The 26805-nt window shown below is 36.7% G+C and overlaps 1 protein-coding gene across 1 annotated transcript; it reads left to right on the top strand.

The window, feature by feature from the left end:
- The first annotated feature begins 632 nt into the window (after positions 1–632).
- LOC136800874 (uncharacterized) lies at positions 633–24207 on the top strand. The gene is made up of 4 exons (XM_067057484.1): positions 633–1638; positions 4205–4284; positions 10916–12457; positions 22743–24207. The coding sequence occupies exons 1-4, from the start codon at positions 633–635 to the stop codon at positions 23460–23462; spliced, it is 3348 nt and encodes a 1115-aa protein (XP_066913585.1). The 3' UTR covers positions 23463–24207.
- Positions 24208–26805: the final 2598 nt, after the last annotated feature.

Raw genomic sequence — 26805 nt, 5'->3', positions numbered from 1 at the left:
ATTGGTGCATACCGTTATCGCTTCCTGTACAGGGACGTTAGTGTATAATGAAAAGCCTTTTAGAAATTTGTTCTTAAAGACATAGCATATTCTGTTTTCATGTCATTAAGAAATTCCACGAAGACGGAGTACACACATCAAACTTTCAAAACACGCAAACTGAAAGCAACAATTATGACGTCACACATTATCAATGTTTTGATTTGGTCATAATTTACCGTCAGCCGAATAAGGATCATTTTTTAACTTCGTTGGTGATTTTTCAGTTTGAGTTTATGTCTAATGTTATGGATTTTTGAAGTGCTTGTTCTAAGAGATGAGCGAATATGATTATTTTTAGTTTTCAAGAGAAGCAAATTTAATCTTTCTTCTACAAGATTACACTTTAATATAATGCCAATTATGCATGTAAGTTTTATATTAATCGACCGCCGGAGGCGGTTTCTTTCATAGTGGTACGCTAATCTCGTTTTGCCTTGGCTCGTTACTTTGTCTGCCATTTACTTTCGTTTTTTTTAACTAGATTACCCAGGTGTTTCTCTTTTTTTCCCTGAATGTCTTTGATTCGGAATTGAATAATCGAAACATGAAAAATGACTATATTGTAATCTGTTTTCGATGAATAATCTAAAATGCCTCTCCTGCGCAACCCAAAGGATAAATCTTCTCTTCACTATACGGACGAAGACAAAGCTGATATACTACAGGATCAGTTCTGTAGTGTATTCACGAAAGAGCCCGATGATAGTCTTCCGGAGTTTCAATCACGTACCGATTCTAAAGTAGAGTTTAATCTCACTTTGGAAATGGTCAAAAAAGAACTTAAAGGTCTCAACCCAAATAAGTCAATTGGTCCGGACGAAATTCATCCAATTATGTTGAAGGTGCTAGCGGACTACATAGCTGTCCCGCTCCACACAATCATGACTAAATCATTTGATGAAAGTACTCTGCCAGACGGATGGAAGGTTGCACATGTGTCACCAATATATAAAAAAGGGAGCAAAAATCTAGCTGAAAATTACAGACCAGTCAGTCTTACATCCATCGCTTGCAGACTGATGGAAAGAGCGCTAAGGGACCAAATTATGAAACATCTGGTAGATGGAAAACTATTATCTAGTAAACAACATGGGTTCATGCCAAAGAGATCAACGGTAACACAATTACTTACATACCTTGATAAATGTGCGGATTCGATATCAAATAATAAAGTAGTTGATGTGATTTATTTTGACTTTGCGAAGGCCTTTGACACCGTACCACACCGCAGGCTGCTGAAAAAGCTGAATGCTTATGGGGTCAGAGGATCGGAGCTCAACTGGATACAGTCCTTCCTCATTGACCGTTATCAATATGTAAAGGTAAACGGAACATTGTCGAGAAGATGTAAAGTTATGAGTGGAGTTCCACAAGGAAGTGTACTTGGTCCACTACTTTTTGTTTTGTACATCAATGATTTACCAGAGGCTACGAAAGCAGAAATGTTCCTGTTTGCTGACGATACAAAACTGGTGGAAGAAATAAACAACGCCGAAGATGCGCTCAGGCTACAGGAAGACATTGATGCCATGGAAAAATGGTCAAAGGACTGGCTTTTAGAATTTCATCCGAACAAGTGTCATGTTTTAACACTGGGTAAATTTTGGAACATCAAATATGCCCATCCCTATACCATAGCAGGATCTGTTCTAGAACATGTTGACCAAGAAAAAGATCTAGGAGTGATAATCGATAGTGACCTGACCTTTGAAGCCCATATATTCAGTAAAATCAAGAAAGCTAACTCTATCGTTGGCTTGATTAGCAGGAGCTTCGAATTTCTCTCACCAGATATGTTTCGAAAGCTTTTCATTGCATTTGTCAGACCCCATTTGGAATATGCACATGTAGTATGGTCTCCAAGGCTAATCAAACATATCAATGCAATCGAGGGCGTCCAACGAAGAGCTACAAGGCTAGTTAGTTGCTATAGAAACTACTCATACGAAGATCGGCTACGACTCATCAATCTACCTAGCCTAAAGACCAGGCGGCAAGTTGGTGATATGGTGGAAGTTTTCAAGAACCTCCACATTTATGACGAGTCTATACGATCAGAGAAATTTACTCCTCGAACACGACCACGACGGCAGCACGATTACGAGCTTCAAAGGAACTTTGCTAATGACGGTATGAGAGGCTACCAAAGTAACTCTCTTTTTTACAGAAGTGTGAAACCTTGGAATGATCTAGAAGAAGATATTGTTGAAGCACCATCCTTACAAGTCTTCAAAGAGCGTTTGATAAAAGAATGGGAGAAAAAACTTTATAAAATGTAAAATCATAAGTTCTGTTTCATAGAGGTCTATAGACCTGCGAAATATATTGCTATAAAATAAAAAATATAAAATGTACTGGAGATGACATGTAGGCGTTAATAATGTGCGCGCGCTCTTTCGCGAGCGTGATGCGTGATGGAAGGCGGTCGTTTCAGTGTGGTTTAGATCCACACTGTGACCTAGTACTTTCTTTTCGCATATGTTTTGCATACTTTCTAAGGGAATTTCACCACGGCAATTCTGCCACATAACTTTTGCATACAATTCAATATGGCGGATGGAAAGGCGAAAAGGTCTATTAGACCAACTTATGGTAGCGGTTAGAGGAAACAATCAGTTAAAATGTAAAGAAAATCGAATTTTATCCTTTTACTTACTATTGCCAATCAACTCATCTATTATAATTTCTGTTGAAGTATCGTTGCAAGATCCCAGTCTTGTCCCTATCATATGTAAAAAAAACTCAATTTATTTGCATGTTTTTGCTTTATTTCTTGCCGAAACCTCATGTCTTCACTTCGTCAAAGCCCAGCTCTGTTCTGTTAGCAGCACTAAACTCGACAGCCTTTTTTAAATCCTTTCTATTCCCGTAATTAACATCATCCGTCATTTATCAAAACAATGGTAAAATGATAAAAAACCCTTTTGTAATTACTCAAAGTCTCATGAGAATTGTTTCTTTCATTCGCGGGTACGATATACGACCTTTGATATTTGCTCTTGACAACTCTAATGAGTTAATAGTTTCCTATTATACTCTTAAACTCTTTTCCCATGCGGAATGCGCCTAGAATACACGGCAGACGGATAAATCTAGCGGTTCCTTTGTTTTTGAGGACTGGATTTTTCAAAATCTAGCCGATAGATTTTACTTTTGATCTGGTGTTTGTGTAAAAATATGCGCAGGTGTTTTGGATGGGAAGTTAAGTATTTTCATTTCCCATCCAAAAGTTCCTACTCTCGCACCTTCGGGGCTTTAATCTCAATGGACATGCCCACTTACTTTTTTTTAAATGAGTAGGATCGACAAAGGTTTCTCTTTAAAAATAGATTCTAAATTTTCCTTTGAAAATACATGTACTGATTTTTTTTTAAATACACAAGATAGCTTTCCTTCGAAAATACATTGAATGATTTTCCTTTTAAATACATAAAATAATTTTATGATTTAATTGAAAATAAATTATTTGACATTTTTGGGAGGCACTGAAATATAATGGAGCTATTGCTTTTTGGTCCTTTGCTGTCTTACACCACGCACCTAGTAGTGTTTAGCCAAAATGGGAAAGTTTATTAAGGTTCCAAACCAATTTTTCTTAGTACACAACTCTCCGAAGAATTTACCATGGTCGTACGTGATGAAGAAGAGATCCATAATCTTTCTATTCTTTAAAGGAAGTGCGTTTTACTGAAAAATCAAAAGAAAAACAGAACGGGAGTTAAAAAAAATCAAAACATCAGTTTTAAATACAGATTTGTAAAAAAATTTGGCTTTGATTTAAAAATGTTTTTGCATAAGGGAATCGTGTATTTATCTAAGCTTTTTCACGTAAAATTTCATGTTGTATCTCCTTGAGACAGGAAAATCGGAAACACGGGAAAATCGTGTAGCTCCGTGAATATCTTTTTATACATCTTCATATAATTAAGGATTAATCTTTTATGTCTAATCCTATTTGTAATAATAGGAGATTCTATCCCTCTCAAATGTATTTAACTGAATAGTTTTTTATTTAATTTAATTCAAGTATACTTCTCGTAATGATGTTAATAAAGAGAGAATTAATGAGTTTTTTTAAGTTTTTTTAATCTCAGTCATTAGAAAACCACTGACTAGTTATCGGTTTCAACCACACCAACTCGTCTCGTTTTTGTGTTCAAAGACAACGAACAAGAAAGACGTATCAATAGCAAAACTTATTTTGGATTTATTTTGGATTTTCAAGGAACGTTAAACCACAGAGTAAGTAAATGTTTCTTTTTTTACTTTTTTTATTGTAATATGTTAAATAGGTATCGATCCGGGGGGGGGGGTACTTAGGCAAAATGGGTGTCAGGTATGTGCGAGCTATAAGGGTACCTTTTCTCATTCCTCAAACGTCTCTCAAAGGGGTACAAATTCAAAAGTTAGTCTCTGAAAGGGTCCCAAAATCACGAAAATCAAAAATTTCTCTCTCAAAGGGTCATGATTTCCAAAAATTTTGACCGAAAATTGGTGAAAATCAAACCAAGATTTGGAAAAAATGGACCAAAATTTAGGAAAAAGTCTCTCAAAGGGTCCCAAAATCACCAAAATTTTGTCTCTCAAAGGGTCGATTTTCGATTTTCGGCTCGGACATACCCGTCACCTCGCAAACCTAGTACCCCCACGGGGTATCGATTTATAAAGTATCGATATTTAAATCAATTTAAAGAAGACACGAATGTTTTTTATTTCAGTACTCTCAGAGTTTCATGTCTTGATATAGCGCTCCGCAATGCATACGTCATAGGGACGTCATAATTATTTTTTACTTGCATTTGTACGAGTTGCAATCCCAAAAATCTTTGCGTTTTAATTGTCAGTCCGTGAAAGTTATTACTTCTCTTTGTAATTAAATGAAATACATAAACAACCCAATAGTTGTAACTTATTGTTTTGTTTGTTTGACTTAGTAATATCTACATATACCTCTACCTATACCTCTTCACGCCATACAATCTTGAGTTGCATTTTTTAATGTGTTTGTTTTCTTATATACGGCGCAGTTATAATACCTGACTAGTATTTTATTTTATTTTATGCTAACTTCATTTATTAACTTAATGTTTTTTATTTTATTATACTTTTCCCATTTTGTCATCGCTACACACGACACACAATCTTGACCTTCGATGCTGCTAAGTTGACCTCTTTGACTAATTAGTACTTTGTCAATATTCTTTATGTGGCTACAACACCACACCAACCTTTTCAATTTTGTTTGTTAGTATGTTCGTCTTGTTTATTGCATATTTCATATCAGATTAGGCTGCACACATCCCCTCTGATAAGTTTTGATATTCATGATATTCATGACGTAATCTTTTATACGGAAGCACCCGAGATAACCCGGAACTAGTGGCAAAATAACAAAAGACTAGTGGCAAATTTTGCCACTAGTTCCGGATTATTTTGTGTGCTTCCGTATAAAAGATTACATCATGAATATCATGAATAGGGGATGCGAATCAGGCTCACAAAACGCTTCCGAACTTAGCAAAAAATCTGCTAACCAAAAAATGAGTTGAATGATAGAGAACTTTGATTGACAGTTTGTCGTCTTTTGTTATCTTGAGAGTTTTGTTTGCTAATTCAATTAATTTCGATAAACAAAAGAAAATAGAGGAGAAAGAGAGATTTCTAGCCATATGTTCTTTTTATTTGAATCTTTATTTGATTTCTATTTACGTCATCAAATAACTCAAACAATACACATCGAGTGTTTTGAAAAATACAAGTCGCCAAAATTCTGCAAAATACATAGCTATTCGGTAATTTTCTCGGAAGCGATATCAGAGCCCGATTCGCATCCCCTATATCAAAACTAATTTGGGGATGCATGCAGCCTAACATCAGATACTTTAGTTCCAGTTACATTTCTTAATATGTTTTCAATCATTGGTTCTAATTTTTTTTTTTTTTTTTTTTACTATACGAACTTATACATACATACATATTTTACGCTATTTCGTAAGAAGAGCCAATTCTGTAATTATTATATTGAATTCGAAATATATAACCACCATTATTATTATTATTATTATTATTATTAAATATTTCCTTTCCAGAAGGAAATATTTGTTAAAACGGTAATTTTTCTCCTTCTCCTTCTTCAAGTCTAACGCCGGTTTTGGTCAATTTCGTGAGTTTGTACATGAGTCTCTTTTTAAATCAAGCTCCGGCGGTAAAAACAGTATGATGTTCTTTTTTCGAGGCGGAAGACGTCATTTTTTCAAGACACGTCGTAGGAAATATGCGTACGGTGGTCTATTCTTCTTGCCGATCGGAAAACGTCGCCCGGTTCGAAAGCGTATTGTTGATCGGACCATACTGCTTTTTAACAGTCATAACAAAGATGGAGGCAAAAAATAGACAACAATGTTAGACAACAAATGTTGCTCTTTCGCTATTTTTCTTTGGTTTTTATGCTTTCATGAGTTGAATTGGATCATGTTTTTTGTACGATTGTCTGGATTTGATGTTTCGTTTACATACTCTTGGTGTGAGAGATACAATCTCTTATTTTGATGGTCTTGGAAAAACAGGACATTTTGTCAACTTTCATTTTTCACAATAAGCTAACTTCAATTTTGCCTGTATATTTACCTAAAGTGATATTGTGGATAAATCTGACCATGCTATACCTGAAAAAAAATACTTGCGACATCAAAAAAGTTTGAACTCACTTTTATGGTATGCACCACCCAATGCGCAATGGTCAGATGGCGATGTGGTTGGTGATGAACTATGATTTAGCTAGCTTTGAGCTAAAAATTTAAACATGGAGCAAAATTGACTGGTTAATGATTGAATTTCCCTTGGTGTTTTTATCTACAACAATGAATTAACTGGTTAGTGACAGTTGGTGAAAACTCTTTTTGTGGGGAAAATTCTGTTGCGGTTCACAGAACTGTAATTTCAAACTTTTTAAGCTGATATAACCGGAACACCTTGGCCAATATGAAGAATGTTAAATGGAATTAAACAATTGGAATCATTGTCTTGAACTTGGTACTTGGAGATTTTCTTCCCCATACATTTATAATGAGGAAAACTTTGGTCGTGGATATTTTTTCCACGTGCGTTTTAAACGTGGAAACTTTTGTTGTGAATTTGGAGATTTTCTTCCCGTGCATTTAAAATGTGGAAAACTTTGGTTGTGAATTTGTAGATTGTTTTTCACGTGCGTTTTAAAGGCAAAAGGTTGAAACGTTTGTTATAAATTTGGAGATTTCTTACATGTGCATTTAAACAATGGAAAACTTTTGTTATGAATTTATTTTCTTCAATACGCGTTGAAAACTTGACATTTTCTTCCACATATGCATTAAAAAAAATGAAGAAAACTTTGTTCTCAATTGACAATTTTTTCAAGTGATTTCCTGGCCTGGCATGACAACTTTTTTCCTTTTTGTCATTCATTCATTTCAGATATTTCCCCTTTTTGGCTAATATTTCTGGCAATATGCGCTTAAAATAAAATGATATAATTATGCACTATCCCAAGGCCTTTTGATGTGTTCAATAACACAACACTCTACTCAGCAGGTGCGACGCCGGGTGACGGCTAGTATAATACTAAAATCCAACTAAAGTCCCCCTACTCTCAGGTACCTAATAGCCGGGGGGATTGGAATAAGCGTGGGGGGGGGGGTTGGAAAAAATCTCAAAACTTAATAAGCGGGGGGGGGGGTTGGAATAAAAATGTCCTGGGTAGCAGATTTTTTAAAAGGAGGCTAATAGACCTTTTTTCAAAGAGGCCACCCTGTTGAATAATTATGTAGTTCAGCAGAAAAACAATGATAAACCATGCATAATGTATACAATATACATGATACAGTAATTATGCATGGCTCTATCATTGTTTTTATGGCTGGAATACAAAATTATTAAACAGGACGTCCTCTTTGAAAAAAGGTCTATACAGCAGAATTGGGACAAAAAAGGGAACTTTCAAAAACATTTTCCCAAAAATTAATAAGCGGGGGGGGGGGTTGGAATAAGAATGTCCTGGGTGGAAAATCTTCGAAAAATAAAGTAGCGGGGAGGGGTGGCTATTAGGTACCCGAGAGTAACGAAAATTAAAGGTTGTCTAGCCAATTTGGTTACTGCATTGTTATTCTCAGTCGAGTTCAGCTTGGATATACTCCGTAATCCGTAGGTTTGAACCTTCGTCATCTTAGGAATAATCCTGCAAATACAAGCAATTACATAAACGAATTTTGAAATTCTTGGGGACTTATGTTGCTTGATGTTATCTGAGATAAAGCACTTTGAAATCTTTTGAGGACATCAATAATTATTTTATCATTTGTAAAGGAAATATTTATCCGCATCTTTGCGGCTCTTGTTATTATTATTATTATTAATTAACGTGCAGCAGTAATAAACGCAAAGGATTATGGGTTGGAAGTTGTACAAACAGAGAAATTGGAGTCTATTTTTAGATTCACCGCGGTACACTATTAGACAATCAGACTAGCGGCTCGCCCGTTCACCTCTCAGACAAGTAACTATCATCTGATCTGATCAAAGTGAAAGAAATCTTGCGACGAATTCGGGAAATAACGTCCTTCTTCTTGCAATTTTGTTTCGTTGATATCTTCTCAGCTAGTTTAGATAAGAAAATGGGACATTCTCTGGAAGTACCACCTGTTGCTCCAAAGATCAACGGCGTGAATGTACCTCTTTCGATTTGTTGTATTCTCTCTCATTATATGATCGCTTTTTCTGCTTTTCGAGGGATAAATGTAGTTGCAGTGGTTCTTTCACTATAACTTAGAGCAATAAGGTTCAAAAGCTTCACGTCAAAAATGCTCTTTGAAATCGCGTCCAAAATCAATTGCAACTAACATCAGCACGAGTCCCGTTTCCTTTAACGGCAGACGGTATCAATTCTTCTGATTAACTAGTTGCTTCAATGAGAGCAGGTTCAACTTTAACTGACAGTATTTTCCAGAGTATTGCGTTCGTTGACGTAAATGTTGACAAAATCTCCCGGTGGGTCTGCTCGTGTCGTTCTTGTCGTTCCTTTGTCTTCTCCTGATCAATCTTTTCGAGCTTTCGTAGTCTACTGGCTCTTAAGATTGGTCAATAACACGACTCTGTAGTTGAGCGGTTGCCTCTTAGCATTGTCTCATATTGGAACTGGGCTTCCTCGTTGACGTTTATCATGCCATGTCCTCCACATTTGATAGGGAGAGCGAGGATATTTCTTTCATTACAAGCAACAACCGATTTTGAATAACATTCTCCAGTGGAGTCAAGATCTTCCATCGTTCAGAAAGACGTAATTAAATTTTTACCAACAATAAACGCAATGTACGCTGCCTGTGACTGCGTTGTTGCTATGGAGGCTAGGTGCGTCAGCTCTTCAACCCACGCTGCTGCCACATCTTTGGTGATGTATTTGCTGCGAAAAGCAATACTTATGATGATGGCACCCAGGTTTTCTTTACCTTTGATTGTACCTGACTTTACCTTTTCATGTCTAAAACTACCTTATCGGCCCTTTTTACGCCGGCCCTAATTTAACGCCGGCCCTTATTACGCCAGAGGCCCTTTTTATGCCTTATAACTTACCTTATAACTAACCTTTTTGACCTTATAACGCCGGCCTTTATAACGCCAAAGGCCCAAAACTAACGCTAATAAGGGCTGGCATAAAAAGGACCAATAAAGTAATTTGTTCTTATTATTTATGGGTATGCGTATTTCAAATTCCAAAATCTGAGGATTCAAGGCAGGTTAAGACAATTTGAACACTTTGATTCTATGACGTCAATTTTTCTGACGTCACAATCTTTAAAATCGCAACAAAAGTGTAAACGTTATTTACTTCCCGGATCGCAGTTCGTTTCGTATCTTTAAGAAGCTTCTTTTTTGAGCTATAAATGACCCTCTGGCGTCGAGTTTAATAGCGCACTGCGGCGAATCTAAAAATATACTTCAATTTCTCTGTTTGTACGACTTTCAATCCCATCATCCTTTGCGATTTTTACTCTTGCACGTTAATTACATTTAATATATTACAAAGAGAAGTAATAACTTTCACGGATTGACGATTAAAACGAAAAGGATTTTAGGATTGCAACTCGCACAAATGTAAGTAAATAATTATGACGTGTGCATTGCGGAGCGCTATATTTAAGCATGTAAGAAAACAAACACGTCACAAAAATATTAATTCAGAGAAATAACGAGTGGTTAAAAAAACGCCCATAAACATAACTTGATATCTTATCTTTTGTCGTGAATCTTTTTTTTTACTGGGAAGTTAAATCAATAGATTCAACAGAAGAATCAAACCTAAAAGACATAAGACGTTGTTTTAAAGTTCATCTAACGCCTACAACATTCAAATAACGTTCGTTGGACGTAAAATCGTAAAATCAACGTCTTATCTTCATCTCTTTATGAAGTCGAAGTTGGTTTTTCATATTATATGTCATTCCATGAATTTCACATTATAATTGGTTTTTGCTTTTTATTTGGAATTAACTTTTGTGTTTATATATAGGAAACATAAAATACAGTAGACTCTCGATATAACGAACCTTGAAGGCGATTGGATAAAGGTTTGTTATATAGAAAGGATTTATAAGGGTTTGATAAGGCAAGGGTCAGAGATATCAGTTCGTAACACCGAGATGTTCGTAATACCTGGTCGTTATATCGAGAGTCTATTGTATAAGGGTTTGATAAGAAGGCAAGAGCCAGAGGTATCAGTTCGTAATATCGAGATGTTCGTTATACGGAGAGTCTACTGCATAAAATAAAAATAAGCAGGTTTGCTGAACTGCTTGTGGATTTATGAAAGTAAATAAAATCTGTGTGTTTTCATCTTTATTAGGTTGAAGAAGAAGAATATTCGTTGAGAAGGTCGAAGAAAAGGAGAATGGAGAAGAAAAGCAAAGAGAAAGCATCTTCTGAAAATTTCCATAATATCATCAACGGTTATGAAGAGCGAGAAATGGAAGTGAGGAAATCAAATCCCAACTCCCTCAACAAAAGTCATCATCAGCACAACAACAAAAGTCCGGGATGCTATTCACAATTCAAAAAGTTGCTGACCACCTCCCGCTTTGCAGCCATACCGTTGATTTGCGTATACGGAATTTTGCTCTATTTGTATCTGTATTACATGGTGTTTTCATCGAGCACTGGATTGAAGGATCATTCTAAGCGGAAAAATGCTTCCTCCTCGTGTTTTGTGGATGATCTCGAGAAGGAAATTCCAATATTAAAAAACAAGATCAAAACGAAACTCGAAGCGAAATTTAACTTGAGTTTCAGTCAATCATCATCAGATTCGCTAAGCCCGTTTGTCACTCACGATAAAGAGATCATTAGTGCCGCTGTAGCAGGAACATTCACTTTAAGTGTTGGTACTTTAAGTGTTTTCTCTCGTCATACCAGATGCATTTTGATGTTGATCCTACCTGGAATTGTGGCTGGGCGAGGCCGTGCGTTCATGTTAACCATAGCAGTAGGCTTCCTCATCGAAGGACCCATCAACAGTGTGAATTACAATGTAAATGAAGTTGTCGAGAGCACAACCTGTATGTACGAGTCGATGAAGAGTATGGCGTGTTCGTTCAACGGACAGTCCAATAGCATCATGGAGCAAATGTGGGAAGTCATCGAGAAACAACATAAGTATATGGAAGAACAATTAATGAGAATTCAAAATGAAATTGACCGAGCAACGGGAGCATTGAAGGAAAAACTTATAGCAAAACAAAATGAACTTAAAGCAGCTAAGCGTGCAATCGAATCCAAGCTTCGTGGAACACGAGATTTACTTAACAAATTAGCAACACCATGCAAATTGGGGAAGACTATGTTTAACATCGCATCAACTGGACTTCAAAAAGCTGGACAATTCGCAGCTAATCTTGGTAATAAGATAGCAAAAGCTATTCCTTTTTTTGGGCGTAAACGGCGTGATGTGGACGTTTGTGGCTTCCCCGTCCCCCTCCCAAATCTCGAAAACCTCAAACCGGAATTGAGTTTTAAAGAACTCGAAGAACTGAATGAATGGGCAAAAGAAATGATCCCTAGCATCAAGGTTAGACCAATGAAAGATCTGGATCTTAATCGTCTTCTGGAAGCGCCAAATGTGGAAGACATCCGTTTCAAAATCCTTGGCACAATAAAAGATGTGTTTAAAACAATTTTGGATTATTTGTTTTACTTAAAGAAGTTCTTTATCGTTATATCATTACTGTTGTTGACGATTGATTCAGTTCGGTATCTGAAACAGTACTTCACCGACAACGCATTCGATAATATGTTTGCTGATGATAATCTCCGACGTTTATGGTGGGAAAACGGAAATGTCTTTGAAAAGTTGACACCGCTCCGTCGATGGGAAATCGAGATGAAATACCAGGTTAGTGGTAAACAATTCAAAGCTGTCTAAAAGCTTTTGAATTATTATAGGCCAGCCATGAAATACCCAGGCCCGGTGGGGGGCTAAGCCCCCCTCCACTTTTTTGCGATCAAGTGAACTTTTTCCTTTTTTTTTACAAAATCACAAAACAGACAGACAGCGTGTTTGTGTTATGATATAAAAGAGAAATCTTCCTCGTAACGTTTTTCTTGAGCTACACAACTCCAAATTCTGTATTTTATTATATTTTGTAGTCGGAGGAGTGTGTATTTGTCCCAGTCTGATGTAGAATATTTTCAAGTTCATAAACGAGAAAGTCTTTCAAAGCAAAGGTTTCGTTCAATTATAAAAGCATAGCATGCAGAGGGGTCTTAGGTCCCCCCTCAAATTTTAGGTCCCCCCTAAACTTGGAATGACTTAGGTCCTACCTCAAAAAATTTGCTTCAAAATATTTCCACCTGTAATATTAGAATGGGTACATCAAACATAAGAAAACAGATAACTGTTTTGAACAGAAGTGTGGTGGGTGTCTCACAGCTGGGGGGAAAAAATTAGTTTGACCTATTTGGCGCCCCTATTCCTTTCAGTAAATGCCTCCTTCCGAGCGAAGCAAGGACTTTGAGCGCGCGTAGCGCGCAAAAATCATTCAGCAGGGGGAGCTCTAAGCCCCCGATGGGGGTTCTCGGGGCAGCGTCCTCTTAGAAAATTTTTGAAATTTTCTGAAAATACAAACAAAAAGTAATTCATCAAGAATGTCTAGGATATCGCTAAATAATACTTTGGAGAATTAACTAGCCAAATAAATAACAATGAACACTATAAAAAGACAATTTGACAAAAGAAAGAGAGCAAAAAATAAAAACCCCTTTAAATAGCATTTTACCATGGCAACTATCTATTTAGGACTTTTAGCGAGTGAAGCGAGCTCAAAAATTTGAAATTGTAGCTCAAGAATGATCGATATCTTATTATTTTTTATAGTAAAAGTTTGAGCTCCCCCCTCAAATTTTAGGTCCCCCTCAAATTTAGGTCCCCCCCTTACAATCCCCAAAAAACAGCCCCCAACCAGGTATTGAGGTGTAGCCCCCCCCTAAACTGAGAGGGGGTGCATGCTATGAAAAGAGAGAAGGAACGAAAGAAAATGTGAACATGAAGAGTATCAAAAATATACTAAATATAATAATAATAATAAGGGTTTTTTTATTTCATGCATCCAAAAGTTTACAATTGGCTATTCTCGCAGAGGAAATATTAAAATAGTGTATGTGCAGCGTGGTAAAAAATAGTATAGAAAGTTACAAAAGTTACAAAGTATAAAATCTACAAATTTGAAATCCATAAGTAGTATACTGAATGATAAAAAAATCCGGTTTGAAATTGTTTGCATCAGATCCTTCTGCGGAAGAACGGGACATCGCTTGATTGTTTAGTTCGTAAATTACGTTTAGTGTAAAACCAAAAATGTCTCTCGATACGTAAATTGCAGTTCTTCGTGCTGCTTCTGATCGCTTTTCGTGACATCTCTTGTCTTTTGAAGGTATGGTGCGCAATTCTTTGGTCGTTACTTCTTTTATTCTGGTCTGATTTTTTTCACAAAAACGCACATTACGTGTTCCATCAATTAGCGCTTCAAGCAAAACCATTTTTGTCATTTTCCTCAGCCTTTACATATCTTTTTACAGCTAATTTTCAGCAAAATTTTCAGCTTTTGCGACGTCAGTTAGAAAAGTCGTCCGTTGCCGTTGAAGTCGTTGCAGCCAAATATACTCTAAATATACCAGGTCGACAAATTTGGAATGCCAGTAGCGGTAAATAGCTAATACACTTTCATCTTCTTAAGCCGTAGCCCTTCGGAAAATCAGGATTTGGAAATAGGTTGGGATATCACGGGAATTTTATATTAGCGTACAGGACGACGTGAGGACTTTTACCACCGTCTTTTCTTTCTATAGGGCGCCGAAATTAAAACAATTAGAAATATTATAGACACACTTATATGGTGTGATGAATTACTTTTTATTTGTATTTTTCAATCCATTTTTGTGTAGAATTCCAAACATTTTCTAAGGGGGCGCTGCCCCCTAGAACCCCCGTTGTCACATGAACAGCATTAGTCTGCTCAATGTTCTTATCAAAATTAGAAAAATATTCTTATAAAAATATAAAAATTCAGTTAAAAATCGTTTAGTTTCTTATATAAAAAATAGCTTCAAAATTTCATTTCTTTTGTATATTTAATTACTTTATCATTAGCAAATCATCACTTCACATCATCATTTATTACCTCACATCACACTTAGTATATTTTCTTTGTATTATATAATTACTCTAGGTTTTTTCTCACTTAATGATTTTATAATTGGGGAGCAATTATCTCCTCAGATTTCTCTTTTTTTTACTCTCTCATTTTTTTCATTCTGTGTTGAAACATTGTAGAGCAAGGAGCTCAATTCTTTGTTGACATGTTGTCAGTCAGAGTCAAACTTAAAACTTATTAAATTGGTAAATGGAATTTGCTGAATTGAATTTTTAATAATAATTTGCATTTCACTGTGGATTTACCCAGCTGGTAATCCACTCATTTCACTGGTCATTTTCACAGCAATCACATTGGGCCAGTCGGTAAGCTTTTTGTTTGCATTTCTCACTTTTTGTTTTCTCTTCTCCTAGTCTTAGGTTGGCTCAACTTTAGGCTCTGCATTTGCCCTTTTGGCACAGGCTTCTACCCATTGCTGTCCTAGGTTAGGTTAGGTTAAGACTTAGTAATTTTTTCTAAGATTCTATCATACTTTTATTCTTTCATATCATTTTCTGTTCACTCAAATTGTTTCTCAAATTAGTCTAAGTTTCATAAATCAATTATCAATTTAAGCTCCTAATTTTGTCATTTAGTCACTATTTTCATTTATTTTATCAATTCAAATACTTATTATTCCTTAATTTATTTTCATTCAGTTTGAACGCAAAGATATCAATCCTTCAATCAATATCTTGTTACAAACCCTCTCAAGTGTGTTGCACTATTCCACATTCAAACGGAGCCACACCCTCCAATCACACTCAACTCAATCAACTTCATCAATTCAGCCAAACATTTATGTCAAAGAGAAATCTTCCTCGTATAAACTATAAGGAACTTCACAACACTGGTCGGAGTATCCACGTCGCGGACCATCTTTCCAGTCAACTTGCAAATCTTTCACTTCGTGAAACCATCATGCCTTCGTCAAATGAAAGCACCATCAATAAAATCAAAGTCCTAATTGCAGCTATCAATGATGCAATCGATGAGACACCAATCAATGGTTTGACTGCCACTGAAGTCGATCCAACCATTTCACAAATGAATTCAAGACGAGATGAGCTGAGACTCCTGTGCATAGAATCGAACTTGGATGCTCAAGATGACCTCATTCTATCAGCCCTGAGAGCAGAAACAGCAATCAAGACGTACAATATATCAGCTCGAGATCACAAATCCAAACTAAATCTCGCCAATACCCAAGTGACATCACAAACAACTATCAGCAATGAGAAATCTATTGCATTCAGTATTGAGGTTATGCAACAAAATCTCTTCGAAATCAATTCAACTATCACTCAAGATCTTCAAAAGTTGGACGATAAACAACTTACCCAACTCAAGGACGAATCATCCAAACTCTCCGACAATCTTGACAGGTTATCCATCAAGTACGAGAAACTTCTTCAATCACCAATCACCGATAGTGATGCTTCAGAAGCCATCATGAATATGGGTGCACTTCTCATCAAGCTCAACTCGAAAAAACTCGACTTCAATACTGCTGTCCATCGAGAGTACACCAAGAGAGAACTGGAGAAAGACCACAGTATGACTAACATCAAAATTAAGCTCGACAAATTCTGTGGGTATGAATCACCTATTGACTTTTATACTTTCAAATCGAACTTTGAGAAATTATATATCAAATCAACTCCTTCAAGCTACTTACCTGATCTCCTCAAAAACAATCATCTTGGTGAGCCAGCCATCACTCTCGTTCGAAGCCTTGACAATATCGATGATATTTGGCAACGTCTAAAAGTAGCTTTTGGGGATTCGAGAACTCTTCTAACGAAAAGACTTCAGACACTCAATAAATCTGAAATCGCCAAAAGTCGTGATCCTGAAAAACTTGTCATCGCACTCAGCAAGTTCTCAAATATCATTCGTGAAGTGATGCAACTTGCTTACAAACATCAAATTGAAGACAATCTTTACTTTGGAGAGTCACTTCCACGAATTTACCAACAACTCGGTGAGGGTCGTCTCACAAGATTCTTGTCAAGCATCAGCGATGATGAACTCACTCCAAAACAAACTTGGGGAAAGTTGCTAACTTTTCTTGAGAAAGAGGAAAAGCTGAATCAACAAAAGTCAGCATTCAAACTCAACGTACTAACGAGAAGAAGGATCCACCTCAAACAAATCAAATTCCAAAGAAGAAGACATTCCTTGGCAACCAAAACGATCCAGTCAAATGTCAACTGTGTGGAGAAGCTCCATCATCATCAGAGCACATGGTATCAAATGGTCCAAATGGTTCCAAGATCGTCCAATACTATACATGCAAAGATTTCGTCGAGAAGAAACCTGCAGCTCGTCTAGCAATCATCAATAAAAAGGGATTCTGCACTCAATGTCTTCTGCCAGGTGCTGACGCATCCAAAGGAAAGCACTCTGATGGTCGATGCCAGAGGGACTTTACATGTCCACACCCCAGTCACCACCAGTATACCATCAAGAAACATGTCCTATTATGCGAAGAGCACAAGGACAATCAATCAAATCAAGATATTCTCGATCGGTTCAAGTCTAGATTCATGCGAAGTTCACACCTACCAGATTTCGTGAAGCAAATCAAACTGTCATTCCACTCTTCATTCAAGTCTGATGTATCACCTCATGATGATTCAATCACCGAAAAGGGAATCTATCTTCTTCAGACAATTAATGTCAATGGCAATAGAGTCAACATCTTTTACGACAATGGTTGCTCTGACTTCATACTATCAACCAAAGCTGTTCAACTTCTTGGATCATCAGCCATCAAATTCAGTAGCGAATCAATCAACATTGGAGGTGTTGGAAACACAGCCACTGTATCTTCAGGAAGCTACAAAGTCAATCTTCCACTTCAGGATGGAAGAATCGTCACCCTCTCAGGAATCTGCTTGGATCAAATCACATCAAACTTTCCCATCTACCCACTCATTGAGGTTGAGAAGGACATAACTACCCACTACAAATCATCAGGAGGAATTGATCCTCTACCCAAACTACCACCTCATGTTGGAGGAGAAGTCCACTTGATGATTGGTGTCAAGTATCTGCGATATCATCCAAAGCTTGCTCACCAATTGGATTCTGGATTATCTATCTAAAAATCTTCATTCATCAACTCAGACGGAGGAAGAGGTGTCATCGGAGGTCCGCATAAACTCTTTACCGAAATTCACAACAGCTTCTTTACGTCATCAACAGCCTTCTTTATTAATAGAGGAAGGTACTTATTCAACAATCCATCAATACTTGGTTATCAGGAAGAACAACTGCTTCTTGACGATCAGAATCACTCAGATGTCCATCTCACACATCAACAGCGACTGTTCGAACAAGTCGAGTCTACTGGTTGTGAAGTGTCCTACAGATGTCCATCTTGCAGAACGTGCAAGGATTGCAAGCACTTCGACCAATACCAAACAATCAGCTTGAGGGAGGAAGTGGAGCAAAGCCTAATCAATGCATCTGTCACCATCAATCTGGAAACATCAACTACAACAGCCTCACTTCCATTCATCTCAAGCCCAAATCGCCTTGCTGCCAACAAAGATCGTGCAATGAAAACCTTCAAGCAACAACTCAGAAAGCTGAACAACCCATCCAATATCAAAGACAAGCAAGACATTTTGGATTCGGAATCGAAGCTTCAGCAACTCAATTATGTCGAATACGTTGAAAACCTCCCACAAGACGTTCAAGACTCACTGCAAAACCATCCAATCCAGAACTTCATTCCTTGGCGTGCTGTGTGGAAGGGGAATTCGGTAAGCACACCTTGCCGAATTGTATTTGACGCCTCTCAAGCTACGTCCTCTGGTTATAGTCTTAATGATCTATTGGCTAAGGGTCGTAACAATCTAAATAAACTCCAAGAAATCATCATCCGGTGGTCAATGCACCGAGTTGGAGTTCACACCGACGTGAGAAAAATGTACAATACAGTCAGACTCAACCAATCAGACTGGTGCTACCAACGATACATTTGGGAAGAAAACCTTAATCCTTCGAAGATACCCAAAGAAAAAGTCATAAAAACACTTATATATGGCGTTCGATCGAGTGGAAACCAATCTGAGTATGCATTACGAAAGGTAGCCGAATTATCAAAAGATCAATATCCAAAAGCCAACGAAGTGATACAGAATGACGTCTACGTAGATGACTGTATCACTGGTGCTCAATCAATCCAACAAGCCCACATTTTGGCAGACGACATCGAACTCAACATCAACAAAGGAGGATTCCAACTGAAAGGTGTTTCTTTTTCTGGAGAAAAACCGTTGGAGAATCTCACAGACGATGGAGAGACGATTCACGTTGGCGGAATGCGATGGTTTCCTAAAGACGATATGTTATCACTCAATATCAGTCAACTCAACTTTGCGAAGAAATGTCGTGGTAAAAAGCCATCAAACACTGTCAACATCATTCCTGCCAAACTCACTCGAAGACATTGCGCATCGAAAGTAGCAGAAATTTTTGATCTTACAGGAAAAGTCACCCCAATCGTTGCTGCTATGAAGTTGGATCTACAAGAACTGGTTCACCGAAAACTCGACTGGGATGACAAGATCCCAGATGAACTAAGACCATTGTGGGAATCACACTTCGACCTGATGAAGGAAATCAACAACCTCAAATATCAACGTGCTATCATTCCTGAAGATGCAATTTCTCTCGACCTGGAAACCATCGATTTTGGCGACGCTAGCAAGTCAGCAGTATGCTCCTGTATCTATGTTCGTTTCAAGAAGAAATCAGGAGGCTCGTCATGTCAACTTGTCCTATCCAGAACACGTGTTGTACCTAAAGGAATGTCACTACCAAGAGCCGAGCTCTACGCAGCTTTGATTAACGCCTACACAGGAGAAGTTGTTCGTAGATCATTCAACAAGTATCACAAGAATGCAATCAAACTCACCGATAATCAAGCAAGTCTATTCTGGATCACCAACGACGAAAAGCCTTTGGATCAATGGGTCAGGAATCGAGTAATAGAAATCCTTCGCTTTACAACTGCTAATCAATGGTATTACATCCAATCTGATAATAATCTTGCTGATATTGGAACTCGAAGAGGCGCATCCATCAAGGACGTTGATGCTGGTTCAGCATGGATCAATGGTCATCCTTGGTTGCAACTCGAGCATAGCGAATTTCCCATCTTCAAACCAGACGAAGTCAAGCTCAAATTCCACCCAGGTGAAGTCGATTCACACGTCTCAAAAGTCAATGATGTCGTCAAAGATTACTATGCTTTCTCGAACTATCTAATTGATCCCAATCGTCACTCATTCACAAAAGTTGTCAGAATCATTGCATACGTCACTCGTTTTTGTCGGAACATCCAGAAGAGAATTAAAAATCAAAATTGTGTTTATCAAGCAAACTTGTCAGATGAGGAAATTAAGGATTCAGAGCAATATTTCTTCAGAATTGGGACAAGAGAAGTACTTCAATTCATTCAGCCAAAGAAATTCGACAAGATCACTCAAGAAAAGAATGGTATTCTACATTATACTGGTAGAATTCTTCCATCAGATGAAGTATCAATCATTGGAAAATTCACCTCAACAATGAAAGACCTCTCAAACGATACCTTCTGCGTACCTGTACTCAGCAATCACTCACCTATCGCTTTCAGTATCGCTCTCGACATTCACTGGAACCATCCCATTTGCCAACACACTGGAGTTGAAACAACAATTCGATATCTTCTAAAGAAAGCCTACATTATCGAATATCGGTCCATGATCAAGCTCATTCGTAAAAACTGTCAAAGATGTCGTTTCCTAATGAAGAAATCAGTTGAAGTTGTCATGGGGCCCATATCAGAATCAAATCTAACAGTTGCACCAGCCTTCTATGCATCACAAGTTGATCTGTCCGGTCCATATTTATCCTTTTCACCTAGTCACAAGCGCACAACTGTGAAGATTTGGCTTGTTGTTATCTGCTGTTCTACAACCTCAGCTATATCTATTAAAGTGATGGACGATTATTCTACTGATTCGTTCATATTATCATTCACTCGATTTGCTTGCGACCATGGATATCCGAAGAAGCTCTACTGTGATGGTGGAAGTCAACTGATCAAAGGATGTAACAACATGAAGTTGGACTTTGTCGATCTTCAATCCAAATTACATCGAAACAAAGCCATCGACTTTTCTATATGCCCAGTTGGCGGGCATAATATGCATGGAAAAGTTGAACGAAAAATCCAAGAAGTCAACAAATCGTTACAGAAGTTCATCAACAATCAGCGACTATCACTCATGCAATGGGAAACGTTAGCTGCTGTCATTGCTAACTCAATCAATGATCTGCCAATTTGTGTTGGTAGTAAAACTGATCTGGAGAATCTCGATCTGATCACGCCTAATCGCCTACTCTTGGGACGTAATAACGAAAGAAGCCCCATCGGTGACATGATTCTATCAAACAACCCTTCAAAGCTGATGAGAGACAACGAAAACGTCTACAACAGTTGGTTCGAATCATGGTTACTCAATCATGTTCCTCAATTGATGACTCAAAGCAAATGGTTCATAAACGGTCATCAATTTCAAGTTGGAGACATTGTCCTCTTCAAAAAACACGATTCATCATTGTCGAAAACTTATCAGTATGGTATCATATCCAAAGTCGAAATTGGTAAGGATGACGTTTGTCGTAAAGTCATGGTACGTTATTGCAATTCGAATGAAAATGTTTGTCGTGAAACGTTTCGCTCTGTCCGAGAGTTGATTTTGATTCATTCTGTTGATGAGTCTGATTTATTGGAAGAATTAGCAGAGAAATGTTAAATGATTAAATGTTTTGGTATTTGTAAAACTCAAATGAAATTTTAAAACCTCCTTGGGGGAGTGTCACATGAACAGCATTAGTCTGCTCAATGTTCTTATCAAAATTAGAAAAATATTCTTATAAAAAATATAAAAATTCAGTTAAAAATCGTTTAGTTTCTTATATAAAAAATAGCTTCAAAATTTCATTTCTTTTGTATATTTAATTACTTTATCATTAGCAAATCATCACTTCACATCATCATTTATTACCTCACATCACACTTAGTATATTTTCTTTTGTATTATATAATTACTCTAGGTTTTTCTCACTTAATGATTTTATAATTGGGGAGCAATTATCTCCTCAGATTTCTCTTTTTTTTACTCTCTCATTTTTTTCATTCTGTGTTGAAACATTGTAGAGCAAGGAGCTCAATTCTTTGTTGACATGTTGTCAGTCAGAGTCAAACTTAAAACTTATTAAATTGGTAAATGGAATTTGCTGAATTGAATTTTTAATAATAATTTGCATTTCACTGTGGATTTACCCAGCTGGTAATCCACTCATTTCACTGGTCATTTTCACAGCAATCACATTGGGCCAGCCGGTAAGCTTTTTGTTTGCATTTCTCACTTTTTGTTTTCTCTTCTCCTAGTCTTAGGTTGGCTCAACTTTAGGCTCTGCATTTGCCCTTTTGGCACAGGCTTCTACCCATTGCTGTCCTAGGTTAGGTTAGGTTAAGACTTAGTAATTTTTTCTAAGATTCTATCATACTTTTATTCTTTCATATCATTTTCTGTTCACTCAAATTGTTTCTCAAATTAGTCTAAGTTTCATAAATCAATTATCAATTTAAGCTCCTAATTTTGTCATTTAGTCACTATTTTCATTTATTTTATCAATTCAAATACTTATTATTCCTTAATTTATTTTCATTCAGTTTGAACGCAAAGATATCAATCCTTCAATCAATATCTTGTTACAAACCCTCTCAAGTGTGTTGCACTATTCCACACCCGTTGGGGGGCCAAAACGCTCAGCTCAAAAAAATTCGCTCAACTTCGCTTCGCCCGGAAGCGAGCCTGCCAGCCGATCAGGGAAAACGCGAAATTTAGCCCCACCACTTTAACAGTTGTTCCGCCGGCCCTGAATACCAGGTCTTATTTTTATTATTATTATAATTATTAGGTCACCGCTTCTGTGAGGTTGTCAAAGAGTGAAATCCAAACCATGATTTTGAAATCGTTGACAGCAGTTATTGTGATCGCCATCTCAGTATTTGTTATCCTCGGAGATTTCGCTTTCAAGGAATTGTTAAACACGCTAGCATCAAATGCTGGTTTCGCGATCGGTTTCAAAGGGATGGAACAGAGTATAGTTGCTGATGTCAAACTAGGTGGCCGCGAGAAGAAAGTGGTTTTGCAGAAATTGAATATACAACGGTTCAATGTGAGCATTGATCCGTGTTTGCCGAGCCCGATGAAGACGGAAGGTCAGACGATTATTATTCTTACCGTTATCCTTGTTATCGTTCTCTTGTCGTGCATTTTCGATGCGTACGCGTTGCGATTACGTGCGAGAATCTGTAACTCGTTCTACCCGGATCGTGCCCACGAGAGAGCTGTGTATCTTCACAAACGCATTTTCACGGGTCGACATTCGAGACGAATCCAACTGCGAGCTGTCATCCTGAGGGAATTGCGACGACGAAAATTGACCGAGGAGTTTTCCTGGATGTTTAACATTCGGAAGATTTGTCGCAGAGGTGGTGAACAGGAACAGACTGATTGTTACGCATGTTTTCAAGGGTTTGGTAAGGTTGGTTCGGAAGATGTCGAAGTGAGGGATAATGACGGATCCAAAATCAGATGTAAAATTTGTAAAGATTGTCACAAAGACTTTCAATAAAATAAAGATCACAGCGTGAAAGCCTACTAAATACAACGTATTTCATCGTATTTGGATATTTATTTATTAAACTCTTTACCATATACGGGAATACGAAGTCCAAATACGGTAATATACGTTATCATCAACTTAAAAAATTAGAGCGATTTGATTGGCTAATGAGCAGTACATATTTTCTTTATTTTTAAATAAAAGCAGTACAAATAAAAGAAAGCAATTCAAAATGGTAACATGAGGCGAGACACTTTTTTGGGAAAATGACCTTTTGCCAGCAGTTAAAAGATGAACTTTTTCTTTTTCTTTTTCAAATAATAAATACATATTTTGTTAGGGAAAGGTTTGACCTTTCCAATGGTGTATATACTTCCAGGGAAAATTCATTTTATATAAAGTTAGAAAGGTAAAAGAAAACGGTAAAATCATAAAAATTTGTCGCGCAAAATCAAAACAAAAAATTGACGTGATGTTTTTACATTTTGCATCATAGTATAAGAAAGCCGCGGCTGGAATGATGACGCTATTGTTTTTGTCGCAAATGGATGTTCTATCTGTGTCTCCGTGGTTTATAAGAACTAAGTCGAAGGTAACAAAATCCTTAACCTTAAAAGTGTTCATAATATTCAATTGAAGAACAACTACTTTTCAAGTCTCAAATTTTTCTCACTATCCTCTCTCTTTACCTTATTTGAAGTATATTTTTATAAATTCCAAATAAATCTTTATAAATTTAGGACCAAATAACACACATTTTATTAAAAGAACTAATTTTCAAATGCTAAACTTTGAATGCTTTCTGTCACCTCAATACTGTTGTTTTTCGAATGGAATTTTCACAGAATGCGGCTTGAATATTTATTTACTAATACCAGTAATGATTTTTCAGAATAATCAGGAAGGCATTTCAAGGCACTCAATTTTCTTCAAGTTCTTAAAGCACTGACATTCTGACGTTCTAGTACTTTTAAACCAAGAGTCTTTTCTTTTACTTTGATGTTATGAATGCGTGAATTATCAAGAGATTTGTGTTTATGAGCAAAATTACGTCTAACGAGGTAGTTTGTTAAAAGTCAAATTAAATTGACAATGGAAATTGTCACCGAACCATAAAAAAATTTGTTCTTACGACATAGATAGAACAACTGAAATTCAGCTGTACTCATTCCAGCCGCGGCTTTCTTATACTATGTTTGCATGAAGCCATTGCATTGTAATTCGAATGAACGAATGCTTCTTTTATCACCGTTGGAGAAAATCAAAACAAAAGTGATTCAATTGTCGAATATTTTTTAAGTTGATGATAAACCAGTTATCAAACAAAACCTCGTACAATAAAGGATTTATTTTTCTCGTTCTTTTATTTTACTGCTATTTTCACTCGCCTGAATGCTCGTGAAAATAAAGAGTAAAAATAGAAGAACTCGAAAAATAAATCCTTTATTGTACTCGGTACTTTTCGATAACTTCTACGAATTGTGGATAAATATGACAATAATAACATGCTGCGTATGTGCGGACCAGACCTCTGGAATCCGATCCTTTGTGAGACTAGTTTTATCCTAATTTCAGGACCCTTTGGTTCAAAAAAGTTCCAAAAGCTAAAGCAGATCACCCTATTCTTGTTTAAAATTGTTACTTACTTAAGTTAAAAGCATAATTAGTCGGGCGCCAAATAAGAAAAATTAGCCCGTGGTGTTAGTCTTGTTATTTATGTTAATTATTATAAATTATCATTATTGATTATAAATTGTTTCTGAAAAAAAACTGTTTTGCATTAATTTATTATTCTTGTAATTATTTTAAAATCTCTAATATTCTAATTATCTGTAGTTATTTTGTCTCTAATATTCTAATTATCTGTAATAATTTTGTCTCTAATATTCTAATTATCTGTAATTATTTTGTCTCTAATATTCTAATTGTATGTAATTTGCGGAACGACCGTTTCGCCAGAAAAGGGAGTGTAGCATCCTTTCTCTAGATCTGCGCGTGGCGTAAAAGAATCTGTATATGTACGAAAATTTCTGAAAATGAGCCGGTGGGATGGCGAAATATCGACTTTGCTTTGTGTTGGATGGGATCAAAGTTAGTTTTGCACTATTAGAAGTTTTTGTTTCGTAAAATTCTTATTTTAAAGGGACCCCTCGCTTAAAAATGATAACAAGACACTCACTTCATAATCATATGAAAAGCAACTTCCCAAAGTATTAGCACGCAAAATTATAAAATTTGATGTTCACTCAACTTTCAGAAATTTCAAATGACTTCTGAAGGCCTTCGAATTTTCTCGCGCTCTTGTCGCACCAAGTTGTCGACACAAATGCACCGCAAAATTACAGTACGAGTGTAGAGGCCAGCTCTAGTTTGAACAGTCTAGAATCCGCACTCTTCTCCTAAGAAAAACCCTTTGCTTGGTGTCGAGTTGCGGGTTTATGGAGAATCGGTATCGGCTTCAGAACTCCCAATGAGCCCTGGTTGTGTTGGTTTCAGTTAGACGGAGACGCCATACTGTTTTCAGAGGAATTTTTCGGTATCTCTACAGGAACTAGCAGTAAGTTTTATGTTCTTTGAATATGCTGTTAGGGGTTTTTGGACCAATATAGTTTGATTTCCTAAAGATCACAAACAAGCGAGGGGTCCCTTTAATAGAATGTAATCTATATTTTGAGTATTATAATGTAAGATCTTTTATGAGAATTACAACTTTTGTACAAATAATAGTAGTAGTGTCAAAACTTTATCTCCTTTGCTTTTTTCCCGCTCTTCCAAATGTCTGGTCCTAGGCCTTTTTTGCGTTACAAAAATATATTTTGTAGAACTTTGAAACTTTTCAACATCGCTGGTTTTCAACCTCACAGAAGTTTGAATTTGTCAAGGTATATCTTTGATGTTGAATGATTTGAATATTTGGGAGCTAATAATTTTTTTGAGCAATTATTATTTGGGTCTAATAATTTCTGGCTTTGAGTTAATAGAAAGTTTTGTTGTTTTTGTTTGGTTTAATAATGTTAATTCCAATAAACATTGATAACATTGAAAAATTGTTGAAGAATACTGAGAAAATTTGTGCTGGTACTAACAATTATAGACGGATAGAGATACCAAAGTACTGGCCTCAATACAGCACTGCCATATTAGAAACTGCACGTAGTAACGGGTTGAATGTTTTCTGTGTAAGTGAAACACCTGGTGACGACAATTCTTTTTATTGGGCAATAATTGAACAGCTACGTGATCGCGCTGATCTTAGTGGGTATATTTCTGCTTTGCGTTTACGGTACCCTAATCATGATTTATTGAGAAGTGCTGTTGTAGAATTTGCTAGGTCTGAAAGCCTTCTATCAGA

This window comes from Clytia hemisphaerica, unplaced genomic scaffold, assembly GCF_902728285.1.
Source record: "Clytia hemisphaerica strain Z4C2 unplaced genomic scaffold, Clytia hemisphaerica genome assembly, whole genome shotgun sequence".
NCBI classification, from domain to species: Eukaryota; Metazoa; Cnidaria; class Hydrozoa; order Leptothecata; family Clytiidae; genus Clytia; species Clytia hemisphaerica.
Note: the sequence above shows the minus strand (reverse complement) of the source record. Positions and strands in the feature narration are given on the sequence as shown.